Genomic DNA, 20410 nt, shown 5'->3' with positions numbered 1-20410 from the left:
TCAAGAGAGCCAAGTTGAACCACCTTAGGTACTCTAATAGAGAAATTTTCCCTGTCAATATTTAAAATCTCGTTTACTATCATTAAGCTTACAAATAAAGGTTCTCAGGAGATTTTTCAATTTTACATTCCAAAGGTTAGCATGTTAATACTTTACAGTAATACAGCAGTGATTTATACATTATTATTCATGTACTGTGAGTTTGCAACAATTTTCAAACAAGATAATACCATATTCATAATGCTTGTTTCGTATTTAACTTAGTAGTTAGTATGTATTTTATATAAAATAGTTAAATATATTGAATATCTCCTAAATCAACTATTTCTATCAAAGTTGGTAATACTTAAATAATTCAAACCAAATTTAAAATCTTTAAAATGTGTTTATCATATCCTATGAACACAATAAAGATAATGCTTAAATTTAGTGTAGCCTATCTTCAAATTAAAATCAACACTGTTTATTTTTAAATTTAGCACTAATGTCAGGAAAGAAAAAATAACCAGGTGATTAACAGCTGAATACAATTCTGTATACTATCGATAGATGTATTAACTCATTCATCCATCCAACAAATATTTATTATATACCTACTGTGCACTGGTGTGCTGGAACCAACTGTGAGAGCAAGTTGTTAATTTTCAAGAAGTTTTAAGCTGTCAGAGAGAGCCAATATTTAAAACTATTTTATATACTCTTACAACTAAATAGATAGGATTAAAATAGAAACAAAGGTAATACTCAAAACTAATCATGCCCTACTTATTTTACTTTATTACAAATGTATGTTGTTGGGGTAGTTTTTTGTATTGGTCAGATGGTCTATACCTCTATATCTTTTCCCAACTTCCCATTCAGAGGAGTCATTAGCTTAAATTGGCTGTGATGAAAGTACTTAAAGCATAAAAATTGAAAATCCAGGGTCTTTTTCTTTTAGAGAACCTGCTATTATCCAGTTGCTAGCATACCACTGCCATGCACCCAGTTCTATAAAGGTCTGCAGTTGTAGATAGTGTATCTTCAAGATTCTTACATGCTAGGCAGAAGGCAGATAAATGTTCCTACAGGGGAAGAGCATGGTGAGGGCATTTGTGGTAGAGAGAATAATGGCCCCCAAAATAAGCCCACATCCTAATCCCCAAATTCTCTGAATATGTCACTTTATATGGCAAAAGGAACGTTGCACGTGTGATTAAGTTAAGGATCTTAAAACGGGGAGATTATCCTAGATTATCTGGGTGGACCCAATGTAATCACAAGGGTTCTTATAAGAGGAAGAAGAGTCAGAGTTAGAGAAGGAGATGTAACCATGGAAGCAGAACAGAGCTATAGAGAGATTTGCATATGTTAACTCTGCTGGCTTTGAAAATGGAGGAATGTAGGTGGCCTCTGGGCACTGGAAAAGCGAGGCAACAAATTCTCCCTGATATGTAAGATTAAGTTAAATTAATAGTGCAGAAAGGTATAAACCACTAAAGAGAAATTGTTTCTCAGTTACTGGTGCATTCTTAATGCATATGTCAATACATCTTATTTTGATAAAGCTGGTTTTAGGTCTTTGCTCTTCCACAGTCTGAATGACTTAATAAACTAAAGTTCTTTGCTGTGGACATATGAGGATTTGGCCATTCAGGGAGAATACTAACAAGGACTCTGGATCAGTAATCCCTACTCTGGCCCTTAAACCCAGGGGTTTGACTTACAGTGGTCGCCCTTCTTCAAATGTATATTTACTTATTTAAGTATTTCCATTTTAATCAGTACTGTTGACTTGACAAGACAAAGAAGTATTACTACAATAAATTCCTTTTCTCACAATGGATAGAGACTTACAATGAGGATGGTTCTCACCTTTTGGGACTGATGGTATGTCTCCGGATTTTTGAAGGAAGGTTTAAGAACTAAGCGTCACTATTTCTCTGGCTCTCCACCTTGTTTCCCATCAATAATTTAGCATCTTGGATCATAGGATGTAGGAAGAAGTGTGAGCTGCTCTTGACAAGATGCTGTGCTGTTCTTCCTTTGCTTTTAGCTTGGATCAAAGTTTATGTGTCTCCCAGGACATTTTTGTAAGAGCAGGAAGTAAGCAACATACTCTAACACTCTGGCCTTCCCCTGGACATTCCCTAAAGCTTCGGCACTGGTAGGGTCACGATAGAATCCCAAGAGAGGATAGATGGCAGTTTTTAGTGCCACTTAACAGGATTGCCAGCTTCTGAACAAGGAAGGGGGCAGTGCTTCTCAAGGAAGCATTAGCTCTTCTGCTTCATGCTCGGGTCTGTCCGGAGGCAACCAATGTCTATTAGCGATTTGTATTGTTTTTTCTTGGGAAAGATGAAAAACTACTTCAGAGTGCCTTAAGTCAAAAATGGTATGAGTTAATACATTTCTATAATGCTTTTTAGAATTGTTCTCTTTCTCAAATCCTTCACCTTTCCCCAAAGCCCTCTTGAGTTGAGATTTTTGTTATTCTGAGCTGAGTTATAAAAATACTATTAGGTTTCTCTTGAGTAATAATGGTGATAGTGCAAAAACAACCTCTGCTTCCTCCTTAATAGAACATACTAAGAGCCAGGCACTGTTCTAAGCATTTTGCCCATCTTTGGTTATTTAATCCTCACAGAACGCTTTGAGATGATACTCTTGTTCTCGTTACCACCATTTTACAGATGAATAAATTGAAGCCCTGAGATGTTAAGGAGCTTGCCCAGGGTCTCACAGTCAGTAAGTGGTAGAGCTGGGATTCAGACCCAGGCAGCCTGGCTCCAGGCATAAGCACCCCTGCCCTGACTATTTCTAACCACCCCACTGTCTCAGCTGCTTTGGGAGGAGATGGCTTCCTAGATGGGGATGGGAGGCGGTCAGAGCATCTGAAAATCCATCCAGTCTTCTGGGTGGTTATCATTGTCCTTGTTCTAATCCCATTGTTCATTCATGACCCAGCTTCACAGACAAAGCTTGTCTGTATCTTATAGGACCTTTTTGTAATAGCAGGGAATATAGATAGGTAGATAATAGAGATAGTAGTGGGAAGTATAGATAAAAGATTTTGTAACTCAACATCTCCAGACCAATATCCTATATTTGGTTTGGGTGGTCTCAGCCATAGTCAATAAAAGAAAGCCCTAGGCTTTGAGGTATGAATTTTGAGATGTGAACCTAAAATTCTCTCTAAGTTATCCAAGGCTCTTTAGTCATTTATATTTGAGTTTTTCTCTGTCCCTCAGATTGGTCTGTAGAACCAATTGCCTGAGTCCCACAGCGGTCATCTTCTGTGAAGCTGGTTAGTTGTTGCTTCTCTCTGCATCATGGGCTGTTACCTTCCCAGCCTAGACTTGAATCAGTCTCACAGCTCTTTATCACACATAGAACCAAATCCAAGTTCTCCCTATTCCTCTGAAAGTCTGACTCTGGGCAATTTAAAGGACATTAATGTTAAGGATACTAATTTTCTTTGACAGAGGAATTAAGCAACCATGTCTCAAAGAGACACAGGACCCAGGGCTGTTCTGAGAAATCTCAGTAGCAGGAACTCAAGGCCCTTGCCATCAGGATGTCTCACTTCATCTGGCATCTGCCCTAGCCCCACAGTTTTATGTGGAAGGGTCACATTGGGAGGCTGGTGTGGTTTGCACCAGCATCACTATTTGCAAGTTTGAAGCCTGGAACAGAATTATCCTTTAAAGGAAGATGATTATTTTTTATTATTTATGTCTTGGCTACTTTCAAAAGCTCATTGGATGAGTCACAGTTCTTTTGTCACCTGATATGCACTCATTTTGTAGTCTAGATAGTATTTTCTAAATGTGACTTAAACATAGTATAATTATATTCCATCTAATGGTATTTTATTGGTGCAGATCTATATTTTTATAACACTTTCTATTTTAGCACTAGGCACACTATTGGCACTTAATGACCCTAATCTAGTACCTCATGTACTATCTGTATCTAAAGGATATGTTCTTATTTTTCACTGCATATAACTAAGAACTTCACTGTATCTATTCTTATATTTAACTTTTCAGCCTAATAATCTGTGAAAAACACTTAAGACTAAGATTATAGGTTCGATATAAATGATTTTTTATAGAAACTGCCTTCGTTCCCTTCTAGGATACCTTAATGAAAGGATGTAATGATGGTGGTGGTGATGATAATTATATAATATGCTAAATCTCATCAGCTTCCCAAAATAAATGAATGTATGTAAATGTTGACAGCAAAATGCACCTCCAATCTAATTTTAACTCATCAGCTTGTATATGTGTTTCACTGATGTGTTTATGAAGTCCTATCCTATAAAGCCCTAGATTCCAGGATTTGTTTCCCAAAAGCCATAACAGAGCATGTACAGACTGCTCAAGGTATTCAATGGCAGGACTCTCCTGGTAGCATTAGCCAGGAGATCTGTCATTTGCACATTTGGGAGGGGATCTGACTGGATCTCCCCATAGAGGAAGGGAAGGGATTCCAGGCCTGCTGGTAAAGCGTCTTCTCATAAACATATCAGCTTTGTCTACTTTGTTACATTTCTGTTTCTGTCAGTCATTAGATTTAATTATATTATTGATATGTCTAGTTCATCGTAATTAGGAAAGTGGGAGAATCCAAGTGAAAAATGACAGGCTGATATTAAGTAAAATATCTCTAGGTATGTTTAAATGCATATAATTATAATTTGTGCTGAGTCATTTAAATAAAAGAATATGAGGATTATGTTTTCCTCTCTATGGGTTACAGAGCATTACAAAATGACTTTCAACCAAATGCTGAAGACAGTGAGATCAGCTTATGTCTTAGTTCATTTGGGCCACTATAAGAAAATGCCATAGACCAGGTGTCTTATAAACAACATACATTTATTTCCGACAGTTCCAGAGGCTGGGAAGTCTAAGATCAAAGTACCTGCCAGTAGGATTTCTGACGAGAACCCACTTCCTGGCTCAAAGATGGCCACGTTTTTGCTGTGTCCTCATGAGGTGGAAGGGGAGAATTCTGGTCTGTTCAGTCCTTTATAAAGGCACTAATCCTTCATGGGGGTTCCACTCTCATGACCTCATCACTTCCAAAGGCCTCATGTTCAAATACAGTCCCGCAGTATCCTCAGAGGATTGGTCCCATAATCCGTGAATGTTCAGGTTCTTATATGCATATAACCTATATTTGCTATAGCAGGATATTCCTACACATCACTTTATTCTAGTGAAGTTAGTATACTGCTAATTCAAGTGCTTTTTAGAACTTTCTGGGAGTTTAAAAAAAACACACAACTGTTTTTAAACCACAGTTAGTTGAATACATGGATGCAAAACCCACAGATATGGAAAGCTGACATTGCTATCATTGGTGATTAGGTGTCAACTTATGAATTTTTGGGGAGACACAAACATTCAGTCTATAGCTGTTACTTTTAATTAATAGTATTTTAATCTATTTTGGCATTTAATTATTGATTTTGCCTACATCTTTTATATTAACTGTTTGTGCATTTTACTTTGTTTTATAGCCTCTATTGAGTAAAGTATCTCTTTTGAGGTTTGTGATAAATACATGTTAGATTAAGCCAAAGCATGAAATGTTGGTATTTGTAGTACACATACAGTATTGGATAAATATCTTCTTAGAGTTTTAAAGTGAGGTCATGGGATGTCATAAGAAACATGTCATTGGATGTCAGAAGCGCCCAAACCTGTAGAGAATTTTTATTAAGTGTTTATTTGAGCCAAACTGACAACATGCTGGGGAGCAAGATCTGAAATGCTCCAGAGAAGGACGGCTTTGCAGTTTCTGGTGAACCCTTGGAATTAAGGAGGGGACTGAGGAAGATTGCATGAAGGTGGAACAAAGCAAGGTACAGGCTAGTCAACAAGTTATGTGCCCCCTTCAGGGTGGTTATGCCATTGAACAGTCTGGAAAAGGATGTGTTAACCCAGATGCACAAGAACAATGGACAGGGCTTCTTTAATTAAGGAAGTTACCGGCCTGAAGTGTGCTTATTCCACCATGACCCACCCAGTTAGGAATTTATGATCAAATCACCCTCTGAGGTTCATTTTGGATAGTCATTACAGTGCCCCTTTTTCATCCACAGGGACGCTGAGCTTTAAGGCAAACTTGCCCCAGCAGCCATCCTGATCATCATTGCTTCCACTTCCTTTACATTCAGAGACATCAATGTCCAGACATGAGCCCCTGTGTTTAATTTGTCTCCCCAGGGAGGACGAGCATGCCCTCATCCAGCAGTATTGCCAGACCCTCGGAGGAGAGTCCTCCGTGAGCCAGCCCCAGAGTCCAGTTCAGATCCTGAAGTCAGTAGAAAGGGAAGAACGCGGAGAGCTGGAGCGGGTCATCGCTGAGTTGGAGGAAGAACAAAGGTGTGCTAGACCTGGGAGAAAACATGTCATCCTGGGAAAACTTGTAATGGGAAATTTTTATTAACTTCAACATGGCTCCTACCCATTCCCTTTTCAAACTATTGTCCAAGAAGTCATGGTGGAGTCAACGTTTTAGAGGACATCACCAAGCTTGCCTGCTGGCTTTGGGTTACAGCTGCATTTGGGGTTCAGGGATGATGTTTATTAGAACAGTTACTAGTCATTTAAATCATGCTTGCTCATCTCACTGTTAAATGTTTTTACCTAGGAGGAAAGAAATAGCATTCCCTAAATTTGGAGTTTATAGATAATTTGGGGTCGAAGATGATGTGCACAATAGTAATTTCAGTTTTTGCTTTTCGATATTAGAAGTTTGCAGGTGGAATATGAGCAGCTGAAGGAACAGCACCTGAGAAAGGGACTCCCAGTGGGCTCACCTCCAGACTCTATTGTATCTCCTCATCACACATCTGAGGATTCAGAACTTATAGCAGAAGCGAAACTGCTCAGGCAGCACAAGGGTCGGCTGGAGGCCCGGATGCAGATTTTAGAAGATCACAATAAGCAGTTGGAGTCTCAGCTCCACCGACTTCGACAGCTGCTGGAGCAGGTAGAGTCTGCAGAACTCGGTGTCACCCTCTCACGCCACTTATCCTATCCCATCCCCAGTGTCACTAGAGAGGTTCAGTTTCAGTTTCTCAGTTCTGTAGTTAATTTAGAGTTGCTTAGAAATCCCTCTTCCAGTGTAAGCAATACAGCCTCACTGGCATGCAAAACATGTGCTTGCTTGCCCAATTTTAGGTGGAATTTCTCATTCTTCTTTAATATTGAAATTATCCCAGCTCTGAATTGTTTAAGGAAAAATATCCTATACCATGGTTCTATGTAAGTTAAAGGGGAAACATCTGTGCAGGTTAAGGGAAAGGAAATGACCTGAACTCTTTATTCTAAAGCCTTTCTTCCAATAAGCTATTTTCAAGAAATTAAGTAACAGATATTTATTAATTTGCCATTATTTCCTAACATTAGGCCACATTCTATGGCACTTGCTTGCAAAAATTTTTTTTCTTTTCTTTTTAAAATTTTTAAAAATCCTCAACACGGATATTTTTTCAATTGGTTTTTAGAAAGAGTGGAAGGGAGGGAGAGAGAGGGAGAGAGAGAAACATTGATGTGAGAGAGACATAGCTATTGGTTGCCTCCCACACGCACCCCCGACTGGGGCTGCGGGTCAAAACCTGCAACCCAGGTATGTGCCCTTGACCGGGAACTAAACCCTTGACCCTTTGACCTGTGGGCCAACGCTCTAACCATTGAGCCAAACTGACCAGGGCAAAATTTCTTCACAATAAGAAATACAATTTACATTATGATGAATACATTCATTTATGAGGAATATAAAATAATTGCTGTTATAAAAAATTCTTATTTTTTTCTTTCCTTCCTTTCTCCCTTCCCCCATCACTCCATCCTGTCTTCCTTCCTTCTCTCCTTTCTCTCTTCTTCTGTGTCTCTCTTCTTCCCTCCCTCCATTCCATTTTTCTTCTTTCTGTCTTTGTGCTGATCAAAAGTTGATTTACCAAATACATTTTATAACTAATCAATGGGTAATAGCCTGCAGTTTTGAAAAACACTGTTCTTTGAGATATACTAAAAGTGTCTGCTTTTTTGGTGACTGCAGTCTTGTTAAATGGTATGATCTATAACAAGATGGTTTCTTATGTAAAGACACAACACATTGTAGAGAATTAAGTGCTTGACTACATCTAGCAGTTAAATAGTAGGAGTCAGGCCACAGAACTGGTAATGAAGATGCGTTTGCAACAGGAACAGATTGTGGAGAATCCCAGCAAATGGGCCTGTAGCTTCTCTCTCTTGAACCCCTGACATAAACATTTATGTCACCTTTTGCATTTTTCTTTGGCCTTTGCATTGAGGGATCCCTTGGTAGTGACTAGAAATTACTTTCTCTGGAGATGATCGATTGAATCAAAAGCAGAAACAACATACTCTCCAGTGATTTATCTCAAATTTTAGAAAATCGACTTTCACACTTGCTATCAGTGTCTTTTAAAATGTCAGAGTCATTAAAACAGTGTAATTTTGGCATAACCAACACAGCAGGCCAAAGTTCACCCCTTATATATATTTTTTAATTGATTTTTTTAGATAGAGAGGAAGGAAGAAGGAGAGAGAGAGAGAAACATCAATGTGAAAGCAAGACATCAATCAGTTGCCTCCTGAACACTCCCTACCAGGGATCGAGCCCACAGCCCAGCATGTGCCCTGACTGGAATAGAACTGACAACCTTTTGGAGCACAGGACTGTGCCAAACCAACGGAGCTACACTGGCCAGGGCACCCCTTATATTTTGACCATATACTTCTCTGTATGTCTGCTAGTGTTTCAGAATTTGTGTGAGACTGTTTTGCGGACAGCTTACTTTGGGGCCTCCAAATTGGGCATCATTGGAAAGTAATAGTCCCAAGAATAACCCAAGGCCTGGCGCTCTTGGGATGTCTGCTTTTTGCCTCTGTGCCAGTCACATATATGGGAAAAGTTACATTGTTGGTTTTATGAACCTGAATTTTCTGAATGGTGCCTGTGTAAGGGATTACTTTTCTCTTGAAAGCTCATATTTAGAATATGAAGTGTTAGTAATAGGAACCTAGTGAGTAAATAAACCGAAGGAAGCCATACTCTGAAAACTTCATTTGCCATAGCCTGTTGATGATTTTAGGAGAGCTAAAGGCTCTTTGCCCACCCTTCCCTCTTCGGCTCCCTTCACTCTCTCCATCCATTAGACAGAACTGCCTAATGGCTCATATGTTTCCAGAATTACACCATAATGCTTTTAGAGATAGCTGATATCTGAATGTCTTAGTATAACCCAGACTGTAGAACTCTTATCTCTTCTTAATGACAGCATGAATGCCAGAGGGAAATAGAAAAATCTACTATGAAAGTAAAAACTAGCAAAACTACTAAGCTTCAACTAGTTTAGATTTAATGAAAAAATTGGCATCAAATACATTTTAACTCCTGCTTTTCCTCTACATGGGTCACACTTTCTCATTCGACCTCATACTTGTTAATAAGTCCGTCATCATTTCAGGGCTTTGTGTGGGAGTGCACTTGCCAAAGGTTTGCCTCACACCTGTCAGCTCCTGTCAGCCAGTTTATAAAAAAAAGAATCCAAGGCACAAAAGGCTAAAAATTGGTGCGGAATTACACAGCTTCTGAGTTCAAATCTAAGCATCTGAATTAAGAATCATGCTCTTAAACACTTCAATATTTGTCTTTAAACATTGACTTAAACTTAAAAAATTAGCTGGTTTTGAAATTAGATCCATTTATGATATGACAAGCAGTGCTAATATTTTCAAGAGGAATTGGACATGTTTCTAAATTCACTTGGTTGACATAAAAATAAGAGGGAGAACAATTGAGGGCTGAAGCTGAGCCTGATTCATAAATCTTGTGATAAAACTGTGTGAGTTCTTCAAGTTGCCCAGACTGAAAGGGAAGGACCACCTAGTGCTCAGCTGAGTTCTAGCATCTACTGATGCTAATGTATTTGAAAATGTCTGTGGGTAAACAACTCTACATGGTGTAATTATCCATGGTGGGGAGGGAGACGTTAGGAATGGAAATGGTTTCCTCAATAATGTTTTAATTCTTCCCCTGGCCTAACATTTGAATGTGCTTCCAGCCTGAAACTGATTCCCGAATCAATGGCGTCTCCCCCTGGGCTTCCCCTCAGCGATCTGCACTGAGCCCCTCGCTCGATCCTGATGCCGGCCCACAGTTCCACCAAGCAGGTCAGTGTCTCCGAGACTTGGCTCCTCCCCTACACTGCTCGGGTCTTTGCCGTTTGTTTGTTTTTCATTTGAAATAGCATTCTTACACATGGGTGCCTTAGGGCACAAAGGAGCTTTCTTTTCTCTTTGGTCTCGGATGGGTACACAAAGCCATTTTAACAATATCAAAAAAAGCATACACTTTAGAATAATAGCTATAATACATGTACATACATAGGGTGCAGTAGTGGATTGAATTTTGGTGAAAGATGAAAAAATGTGCTCTTTCCTTTCGGGATGAGCAGCAATTTAAGTGTTTTGCATTGGGAATGATTCTTTTTTCTCTTTTTAGTAAATTTTCTTTTTCTAAAATTCATATTTGTACATATCTAATATAATAATAGAGGAATATGCAAATTAGCTGGGACTCTGTAACGTCAAGACTGATTGATATACAAGACGGGGAGAGCTACAGGAGGGCAGGGCAGCAAGCTAAGAGTGGGGAGAACTACAGGAGAGCGGGGCAGTGAGCTACAAGCCTCGGGGAGCTGTCAGCGGTGGTGGGCAGGGTGGCCAGCTGAACAACACTTCTGTTTCACACAGAAACAAGCGGCAGCAAGCTACTCCACGCACAGATTCGTGCGCAGGTCTACTATTTCAGAATATAATACTAAAGAACAGTATACCAAACATGGTTTTCTCTGCCCAGGTCTAGGAACTTAGATTCTGCTTTCTGCATCCCAGTCACCGTAGACATTGCCACCTCTACCACCAGCATCTGAAGCAGAGGTCCCCTCCAGCCTGTCACAGAGAGGACCTGTCAGTGCTGCTAGTTAGGACTCTGTCAACCAGGCATTCGGAATGACATTTTATTACTGATAAAATTCAAGTTCCTCAGTTCTGCTGAGGACCACATACTTTAACCAATTTAATTTGTTTATGAGATATCTTTTGCTATATTAATCAGGAGAAAACCTAAAATATTAATACTGTTTTAATTTTTTAAAATAAGAATTATTTTGCTATTGATTAGCGAATAAATACATGAAAGTATAAAGTCTCTTACGAGATACCTCTAGTTTTGTGGTGAAAAAGAAATTGGTAGGATATTTTTCTCATATGAAAAAATAGTTGCAACACCAAATAATGAAATTCCAAACAATACATTGAAATAATGTGACTACATTCTGTATTTTTCACTCATGAATTTTTCACTAGCACGATTTTTTTCCACAGAAATATCTAGTATACTTTATTTATGTATGCAAATATATTACTGGCAAATTAATACAAAAGTGGTTTTGGTATTTTTCTCTAAAACTGTCATTCTTTCCAGCAAGCATGTCAAACTCGCGGCCCGCGGGCTGCATGCCTCATTTATTTGGCTGGTGTTAGCCTTTGAGTTTGGCATGCTTGCTCTACAGAATTATTTTCCCATTGATATTTAGAGGCCACAGCTTGTTTTTTCTCTTGAAGTTGGGTTTTGGTGAAAGGCCAGACATTAATTTCAGAATGTCTGTTCTTTTTATGGCTGTCTCAGCAGCGGAAGACCTGCTGGCCCCGCCTCATGACACCAGCACTGACCTCACGGAGGTGATGGAGCAGATCAACAGCTCGTTTCCATCCTGCTGCCGTGAGTATGAATGAACTAACACCACCACTGCACCTTCTCCTTCCATTGTTTTTCCTGGTGTGGGGCCCACTGTCTTCTTAGATAAGAGAACAAAAACCTATATTAGAAACCGGATTGACTGTTAATTGAAAATAAAGCAAACATTCTGTATGTCAGCAAAGCGCAAGAAGCTCAGCATAGATCCCATCCCATCCCTGGAGTACAGCAACAGCGCAGTCCTGCTCTTGGAGATTTTTCCTAAGCCTTGTGAGCCTGATAACGTGAAGGCAAATAAAAATAAGTCTGTTTTTTGTTTTGTTTTTTAAGAAGAAGTTATTCTCTTCAGTGTAAGCTATAGTAAGAATGTGTATTACTTGAAAATGGAGCTTTCAGTGGCATGCCAAACAAGGCCTTTCCTAATGTAATTTCTTTTCCAGACATTGATCTCTGATATCATCAGACGCAGGTACAGAAAGGGATTATTTTCAGGTTTTCCTCTGGTTTTCTTCTGGTTTCTTTTATTATGAGATAAAGTAGTCACTGTGTAAAGGCAAGGCCATTAAAGGTCTCACAGATGATAACCCTGTGAATTTTCCATATGAACAACCAAGAGCCAGATAATAACAAAATAGAAGCAGCTCAATTCCTAAAGGAACTTATTAATAATTCTTATGTATTGATTTTCTTCAAACATTTTGTCTTCAGCATCTTGCCACTTTGCAGTTTCTGCTGAGCTCTCACCAAAAACACTTCTTCTGTTTCACACAGAAACAATTGACTTAAATACATATACATACTATTTAATGCTACAATTACATTTTTAAAACTTGTTTAAAGAAATGAATATATTATTTATAATTTTTATAAATTATTCATGATTTTTAAATCTAAGCAGCCTCTAAAGAGTTTAGTACGTATATATACTATCATTTGTCATATGTTATGTATGTGTGGTATACATATAAACAGCCTCTCATCTTACCCTTTTCCATCTTCTTTTCGGAAAATACTATCCTAAATGAGGAAAAAAAATATTATCAGGAGTATAGATAAATAAGATATACGGACTTCATTTACAAAATACCCTTCAATTTATGCCACTCTACAGTTTACAAAATCGATCATTAGCAGGAAGTGCAAACATCTATTTGAAAAATAGTCATTTCTGAATTTTTAGGAGTATTTGCCTAAGGAACATATTACAGTTTCTACAGTGCATATATATATATTTGTAATTGGGACTGAGTCATTTTCCAGGTTATAATTTGTAGTTCTACTTCTCGAATTTGCTGAATCGCATTTACTCTATGACAGTCCCCACACTCAGCCCCTAAAAAAGCTTGTGTGTACTGTAGATATTTACAGAGGCATTAAGTTCATAGGCTATCAGATCGTTGCTTTTCTTCTAGGCTTTGTAACAGCCATAAGAGATGAACAGATTAAATTTTTTATATTAATTATACTTCAAGGTTGAATTTTCTAGAGAATTGGGTTCTGACGTTGTATGTTACTTAATGACTAGATATAGTCTTTCTAAGCCAGAATTTCAAAATTAAATTTACAAATGAAATTACGTTTTGAGTCAGCTTAAATCTAAATACATTAGTAACTAATTTTTAAAAAAATTACGTAATCAAAGCCAATTAGAAGTTTTTATTTAAAAGTCATGATGGATGATTTCATTTTCCCACTGGGAAGGTTAAGCTGTTGAAGTTTCCCCATATAGTACTCAGAAGGTTCCATAGGATTCATTTGCTTTGTTGTCCCTTTTAAATTGCTAAGCTAGCAAATATTTTAATAAATCTTCAAATTCCCAAAGATTACTGACCACCTTTGGAGAATTTTTCTAAGCAAGTCATCTTGGCACCGTCCCAATGCCAAGCCAGTCTCACAAGCCCCTGTAACTAATGAGAACTTTAAAATTACTTGTCACTAGCATACAATGAATTGATCTGCATGTTAATCTTGACTTTTGATCCTTTGTGGATTAAAAATTAGCATGGTCACAAGTTAATTTCTACTCCTGGCAATCTCGGAATTAAAATGAAACTATTCATAAATCCTAATTGCGTGAATTGCCTACTTAAACAAGGCTTTTTTTTATTTCACTGTATCTATATATTGCCGCATATAACACCTTAGACTTCCTCTGTCTTATAGCCCTTAAAAGTCTTCTTTTAATTATTTACATTAAGTTTCAGAGCAAAGAGGCAGGTATGACCATCTCTTTCTGGCAAGGAGTTAATGAAGGGAATTTAATTGTGTTGTTTATTAACCAATGTACACACTAAAATTTCCACTGACTGATGTAACTGTTTTTTTACTGTAAAATGTTTTGTTAGTTTTCTCACTTATGTTGTCTAAATATATGGGATACTAATAGTCAAATGAGTATTTTTTGCTTTAAAAGCAACAAATGCCTTTAAATTTATTTATATCTATAGGCATATTTGCACTGTGAATTGCCTACATTTATTAAGCTTGAGTGACATTTATAAAAAAACACAAAACCTACAAAAATGCAATGATTTCCTGATTTCTTAGAAATATATTTGTATGATTTGTTTAGGGGAGTACCCATAGCCTTTTATTTGATAAAAAGCTGTGGGGTTTTAAATGTTGGTTTGGAGCAAAATGGATTCGATTTCTGTTTGGGTTTGGTTATTCGTTACTTAGAAGCGTAACTCTCCCATGTGGTACTTAATACTAATGCAGCTAAGCCCTCCCTTGTGTAGCTCACGTGTGTGGGAGGTCCACTCACTTTCTTCCTGTTGTAACTTACATGCCCGGTAGGACAAGGCTGGCCCTAGCCTGATTCTTCCCCTACGACTCCTGGGGCTCACTCTCCCCGTGCAGGCATCATAAGAAGGTTATCCTCGTTTGCTCTTTTATTCTCACAGAGCTACTAGCACTCTCTGTGTGGTCACAGATATCTTATTTTTTCCCCTAAGAACAGAAAAACGAGAGAGGGAAGGAGTAAAGCAGGCTGGATGACTAGGGACAATTCTGATTTGACACAGCACAGATGTTGCCCTCACTGGAGGGGCCGGGCTCCCTCTCCCCAGTAGGATTGAGTATGAGAGAATCATGAGATTTTGTCAGTGAAAAGGAGAGACGAAAAAGCAGAGGCTTTAAAAACAATATTGCTAGCGGCTGCCCTCACAGGGCACGCCAGAGCAGCTACACTGTCCGATGCCCTCTGTAACGAGGAAGGAATTGAGCTGCAAATCAGATGCAAAGGTCAATTAGATGCCAGGTTCTAACTTCTCCAATGCTCTTAACTGGGGCCATGGGAGGCACAACTAGTAGCCCACGTTCCTAGAAGACTCTCAGGGATTAGCCCAGCCTTTTCCTTGATGTAAGCACATCGCTACCATCTTCCTAGCCTGTGGGGCAAGGGTGAGTCAAGGGTGGCGAACATGAAAGACTCATGCACCTTCATTTCCCTGATGACTTCTCGGTCAGAACTGGTACTATTCAGCAAAATACACAGCTCTTGCTCTGTTCTGTTACATAAACCTAATACATGCAAGATTTCAATGGGCAATTTTGAGATTTTTTCTTTTTTGCAAAACTAAGAACTCACTGAATGCTTTAGTGTGTACTTTTTGACAGAGCCAGCATATGCTTTGCATATTTTTGTGGAATTTGTGTATCTTAAAGCACTTGGGATATGAAAAACGGGAAATTAGCCCTTGTTTTAAAGCATCTAGCAAAAAAAAAAAAAGGCAAAACTGTTTCTTGTTTTATTAGCATCCATTTACCATGCTGAAAAGGGCACACTTTCGCGTGCCTTAGAGGGGGAACCAGCCTAACAACAGTACCACCTTCAACTTATTTATTTTGTTTTCTCTTTCAGCAAATCTCCCTGGCAGGCCACAGGTAAGAGTTCATGGTTTTGTTAACAAAAATTCCAACAGAAATCAAAAGAGAGTTTTGTTCATATATGATTTGCAAATCAGGGACATAGCCCTCAGTATGAACTGAAGACAGAGAGATGGGCAAAGCGTTTAAAGGCAATTTTGCAGGGAGCTGACAATCAGAGAAACGGGTTGCTAGGAGAAACAAGAGCACAAACTTACATTATTCATTTTCTGATTGGTGGGGGCAACTGGGCTTTCAACAGTCCGCTGACTCAGTGGTCAGCAAGTGGGGCTACGAGAATGTGAACAATGGGTAACATGATTAGGCATTTGTCAACATTCCAGTTCAGGTTCAGGCTTGTAGAACAAAAGCTTTGAGGTGTCTTGCCAACCAAAATCAGACAGCACAGAGAGGCTGTTCATTCCAAGCCCTCAGAGCAAAGTCAAGCACTGAAAGCAGCCTCAGTTCAAACTGTAAAAATCCAAAAGTTGGGCCACAAATTATATTGAAGTTCCTCTAAGTCTTCAGATTGGTTGGCTCATGTGTTGACTACAACTTAGAGTAAGCAGATTAGCCACTATCAATTTTAGTGCTACTTTATTCCCCATGTAAATAAGTAAACTTGCTTGACATTGAAATATTAGCTGATTCAGTACAACAGTTTGTCAGTCTCTGGGTCGGGGGGGACCCCCTCCCAAGCCAGTTCTCCCAGATGCCCAAAATATGCAGTGCTTAATCCTTTGTGTTCTAATAGCTTTTTAACAGCCTCATATATCCAATGTATAGTTAGCTTGGGTAGATTTGGCTGACCACTGTTCTCCCAGATATCTACTTAAGGTGGTTATCACAGAACATTGATTAAAAACAGTGACCAGAGCAGTACACAAAGGTGGCTTTGTTACTTTGGGGCGGGGGGAGAAGTTGACTTTTCATTTAAAAATTTGCTGAGGACTGTTGGCAGCCACAGACTTATATCGTATTTTCCTTATCATATTATAGGTACTCTTAGTAATAATGTGCCATAAGACCACAGCTCTTTGGAAAACATTTTCCTCCATGAACTTTTTTATTGATCTTTTTGAAACATTGAAACGTCTTCTGATTGTCTTATTGACAAGAGGGGCTGGGATCTTAATGAGAAGCACAGGCAGTTTGTCTTTAGTAACCAAGGAACATAAAGCGGATAAAGGGATGTGTGTGTGAGAGCTGGTGAGACAGAAGGACCTCACCCCAGGGAGCAAAATTCCTCTCTGATTGCTTCTGGTGTCTTAGTGAGTCAGAAGCCAGGACCCTTCAGCGCAGTGAGGATGAGAGGGAGTAGCATAGGTGTGAGGTAAGACTAGAGGAAGTCCACATAAACCCTGGAACAGAGTATGTCTGACTGCCAGGCAGCATTATAGGGCACCAAGAAAGGTGCCCATTAGTGAATATAATGTGAGGTCGGGGTGGGCCTGTGTTACGCTCTCTAGCCACATTCAAGTTCATGAGCACAGGCATCAGAGTAGGCCAAGGGTTACAGTTAATCGAAGTGGAAGTTGTGGTTTGGCCAAGAGGGTACGTACAGCAATTCAAGGGAAGAGTTAAAGGAGTGATGATAATGATTGAACCAGGCATCTATGTTTGATAGGAAAAGAAGTGAGGATGTCTTAGGTGTGGGAGACAGGAAAAAGGTGGGAGAATCCATGCATTGTAGTATCAAAGGATAAATGAAGTTGAGCCTTAGCAGAAGTAAGCTGGAAGGATAGAGGTGGTTGTCAGAAGGTGGGGTTATTGAAATTGGAATGTGGGAGCAGTTGCAGGCATTTGGTAATGGTCCATATTTGGAACTTTGAGTGAGTGTCTAAGATGAGTGGAGTACAAGTTAGTTGGAGGCATTGACCTCAAAGAATGAAGAGGCCAGAGTGTTGGAAGAATCATCTATGTAGGTGTTGAAATCATCGAAATTTAAAAATAGTTTCAAACTTGGTGGCAGTGTACCATTTCTTCATCAAGAAGTAAGGGAACATTGACCCCGGGGTCAGAAGGTGATGCATAGTGGCTGGTATAGTCTGATGGCATGACATTCAAAGCTGGGTGTTTTGGGGGATGAGAGAGAAAAAAATGCCCTGAAAAACACAGGAGGCCCTAGGAAGGAGTGAGGCAGTGTATGAGGAGTGGGAGATTTGGGGTGTTTGCACCAGCCTAATTTACTTACCTTTGGTACCTCCCACAAGAAAAGGACAAGTCCTCTCAATTTTAACTTGCTTTCCAGCCTGGCCAAGAGCAGCCTTCCAGGCTTCCTCTATGTTGGCTGCAGTGATAAAGGGCAGATTAAGTGACTTCAGGATGAGAGGAAAGGGCCTCACGCAGGGAGCAGAAGTCACATGGGAGTCAAGGGTCCCCTCTGAACATAGCAAACTAGGGTATGTGTTCTGAAAGAAGCATTTCTTTTTCCTTGAAGAGTTGACAGGCTTCTGCTACCTGTAATGGTTTATGTAAATGTTGTTCTGACAGCACCGTTTTCCCTTCCCGCAGGCAATGTGAAGTACTCATCTAGCCAACAAACATTTCCTGACCTTCAGTATTGACCTTTCCAGCAGATGCCAGTCCAAGCCCCATTTAATCAGAAGCTCTTTGAAACAGGCTGCTGAGCGCCGACCGTGTGTCCTACTGAAGGGCTGAAACACTGACTATCCAAAGAGAGAAGGATATTTTGTTTTTATAGTAATCCTATGTTATTGTTTTCTCCTTCCCTTTCTATGCAACTGTAAATGAATGAACAGAGCGGTATTGGGAAGTGGTAATACATTTGTCACTGATTTGTATACTGTACACAGTATTGGGAAAGTGGGTGGGGGCTTTCTAATGTGATACTTGTTTTTAATAACCGTGACAAAAATTGCATAGGAACTAGGAGACAGTTTTACATTCCTTTCTATTAACCTTGTACAATAACTTCATGTATTTTTTCAACTCTCTTACCTGTATGGTTATTTATAAACTCATCAGCCACACGACCAAATAGATTTCCTATATTTGTTTTCATGATTTGGGCAATTAATAGGTTCATATAGTTCAGTCAGTTATATTACAGGTGTATGGATCAGGCTACAGCTCTGTGTATACTTTTTAACTTTATTTGACAACATATACTTAATTTTTTCTTAGCAACCACTTGGATAACTACCATAAAAAGCCAGTGGGTCTACCTGGTATGTCCATTGGTATTTTTCCCTGCATTTTATTTGCCTGCTCTATATAAGTAGCTCTTGATTTCTTTATTTATTTCATCCCCCCCGAGTTTATATGGTGGAGGAGACTTAAAGCAGATTTATAATAATCTCACAGCTCATTTTACCAAAGGTTGCCTATTTAGGCATATTTTTATTTTTGGCACAAAAATAACACTTAGTACAATCTTTCCTAGTTCCCAGATCTTGATTTTCATCATTAAATACACAGCAGACCTTTAACCAATTATAATGCCAGACACATTATTGCCTTTGGTTCCCTTTAAAGAAAATTTTATTGTTGTTTATGTATATTTAAGCCCCTTATAATTCTTGAAACTTCCAGTTCTTTTCTTTTTTAAAGCAGACACAAATTGAGTGCACATCTCATTTCCCCTTTTTGGTGAATAAACAGATTTTTATTGTCCTTTATGTAACCTGTACATTTGGGAAGAATGTATCAAAAGCCTATGCCACTACTTCTGCAGAAGAATGAAATTAAATGCTTGGATGGTCGTACCCTGCCTAATTTTGAGTGCATTCAAGTAGGCATTTGGTTTAACTTCTGATTTAGCATTTAATTCACTCAGTTTAAACATGGCATATACTTACCAAATGTAAAGAATTTTTTTTAAGTTAAAGTAATGTGTTTTGATTCAAGCACATGTGCTTTTAAAACAGCAGGACAGTTTAACTTTGGGTTCTCTTGACCTGGGATCTGGCCAGAAGGAGGCTTAAAGTTAGAAATTCTATTCTTTGTGAATAAGTCGGGTGGGTTAGGGGGCATAGATATTTTGAGAAGAAGATTGTTTTATACAAGAGGAAAGCCATGACCACCTTTCTACCTCAGACCCGTCTTCATCCATCGTGTCGGAAACAGCTTTATATCGCTACAGTCTGCAAAACTTAAAGCTTTTATCAGCCACATTATACCCAAGAAAAGCATCTATTTAAAGAAGAAAAAAAATCCCTGAACTCTGAACTACAAGTTGTAGATTTGGTGTCTTCCTTGTTCTTTGAAAAAGTTATGTATTAGTTTTTCCCTGCCTGTAATGGTGTGCAACACGTCCTCTATCTGCTATTAAGGAAAAACTACATAAAACACTACATTGTAACCTTGTAAGAAATATTAAATAAAAAGAAATATAATGCAGTAAAACCAAGGGGAAATAAGTATGTAGTTCTTTGGAAATATGTGGTCAAGTACTAACCATAGACTATCATCTAATGTGGTTACATGTATTTTTCATCCTGAATAAAAGTAATTTTAACACAAGATGACTTTGATATTCTTCTTAAGTGTTCACTGAGAGAATCTGAAGTCTGAATGAACATTTATGAAAATGAAATAAAAAAAAGATAAGCCTCCTGATAAATCCACATATTTTCCTGCAGTTTCTCTCATACACATTATTACATTCTCTCTTGCTCTCATTTCCTCTCTTCCTCTGTGTTCCTCTCTCTCTCTCTCTCTCTCTCTCTCTCTCTCTCTCTCTCTATATATATATATATATATATATATATATATATATATAATTTCTCAA

At 38.7% G+C, this 20410-nt stretch overlaps 1 protein-coding gene across 1 annotated transcript in view; it reads left to right on the top strand.

Moving 5' to 3' along the window:
- The window catches only part of UTRN (utrophin), a 445898-nt gene extending 425756 nt beyond the window's left edge, over positions 1 to 20142 (top strand). The window contains exons 71-75 of the mRNA XM_081094315.1: positions 6222 to 6380; positions 6750 to 6990; positions 10094 to 10202; positions 11722 to 11814; positions 18151 to 20142. Of these exons, the coding sequence (XP_080950441.1) occupies positions 6222 to 6380; positions 6750 to 6990; positions 10094 to 10202; positions 11722 to 11814; positions 18151 to 18224 (676 nt within the window). The 3' untranslated portion in view covers positions 18225 to 20142. The remainder of the gene's footprint in view (positions 1 to 6221; positions 6381 to 6749; positions 6991 to 10093; positions 10203 to 11721; positions 11815 to 18150) is intronic.
- The last annotated feature ends 268 nt before the right edge of the window (positions 20143 to 20410 follow it).

The sequence above is a fragment of the Myotis nattereri genome (assembly GCF_964212035.1).
Source record: "Myotis nattereri genome assembly, chromosome: 6".
NCBI lineage: Eukaryota > Metazoa > Chordata > Mammalia > Chiroptera > Vespertilionidae > Myotis > Myotis nattereri.
The sequence above is the reverse complement of the archived record's forward strand: the minus strand, read 5'-3'. Positions and strand labels throughout refer to the sequence as shown.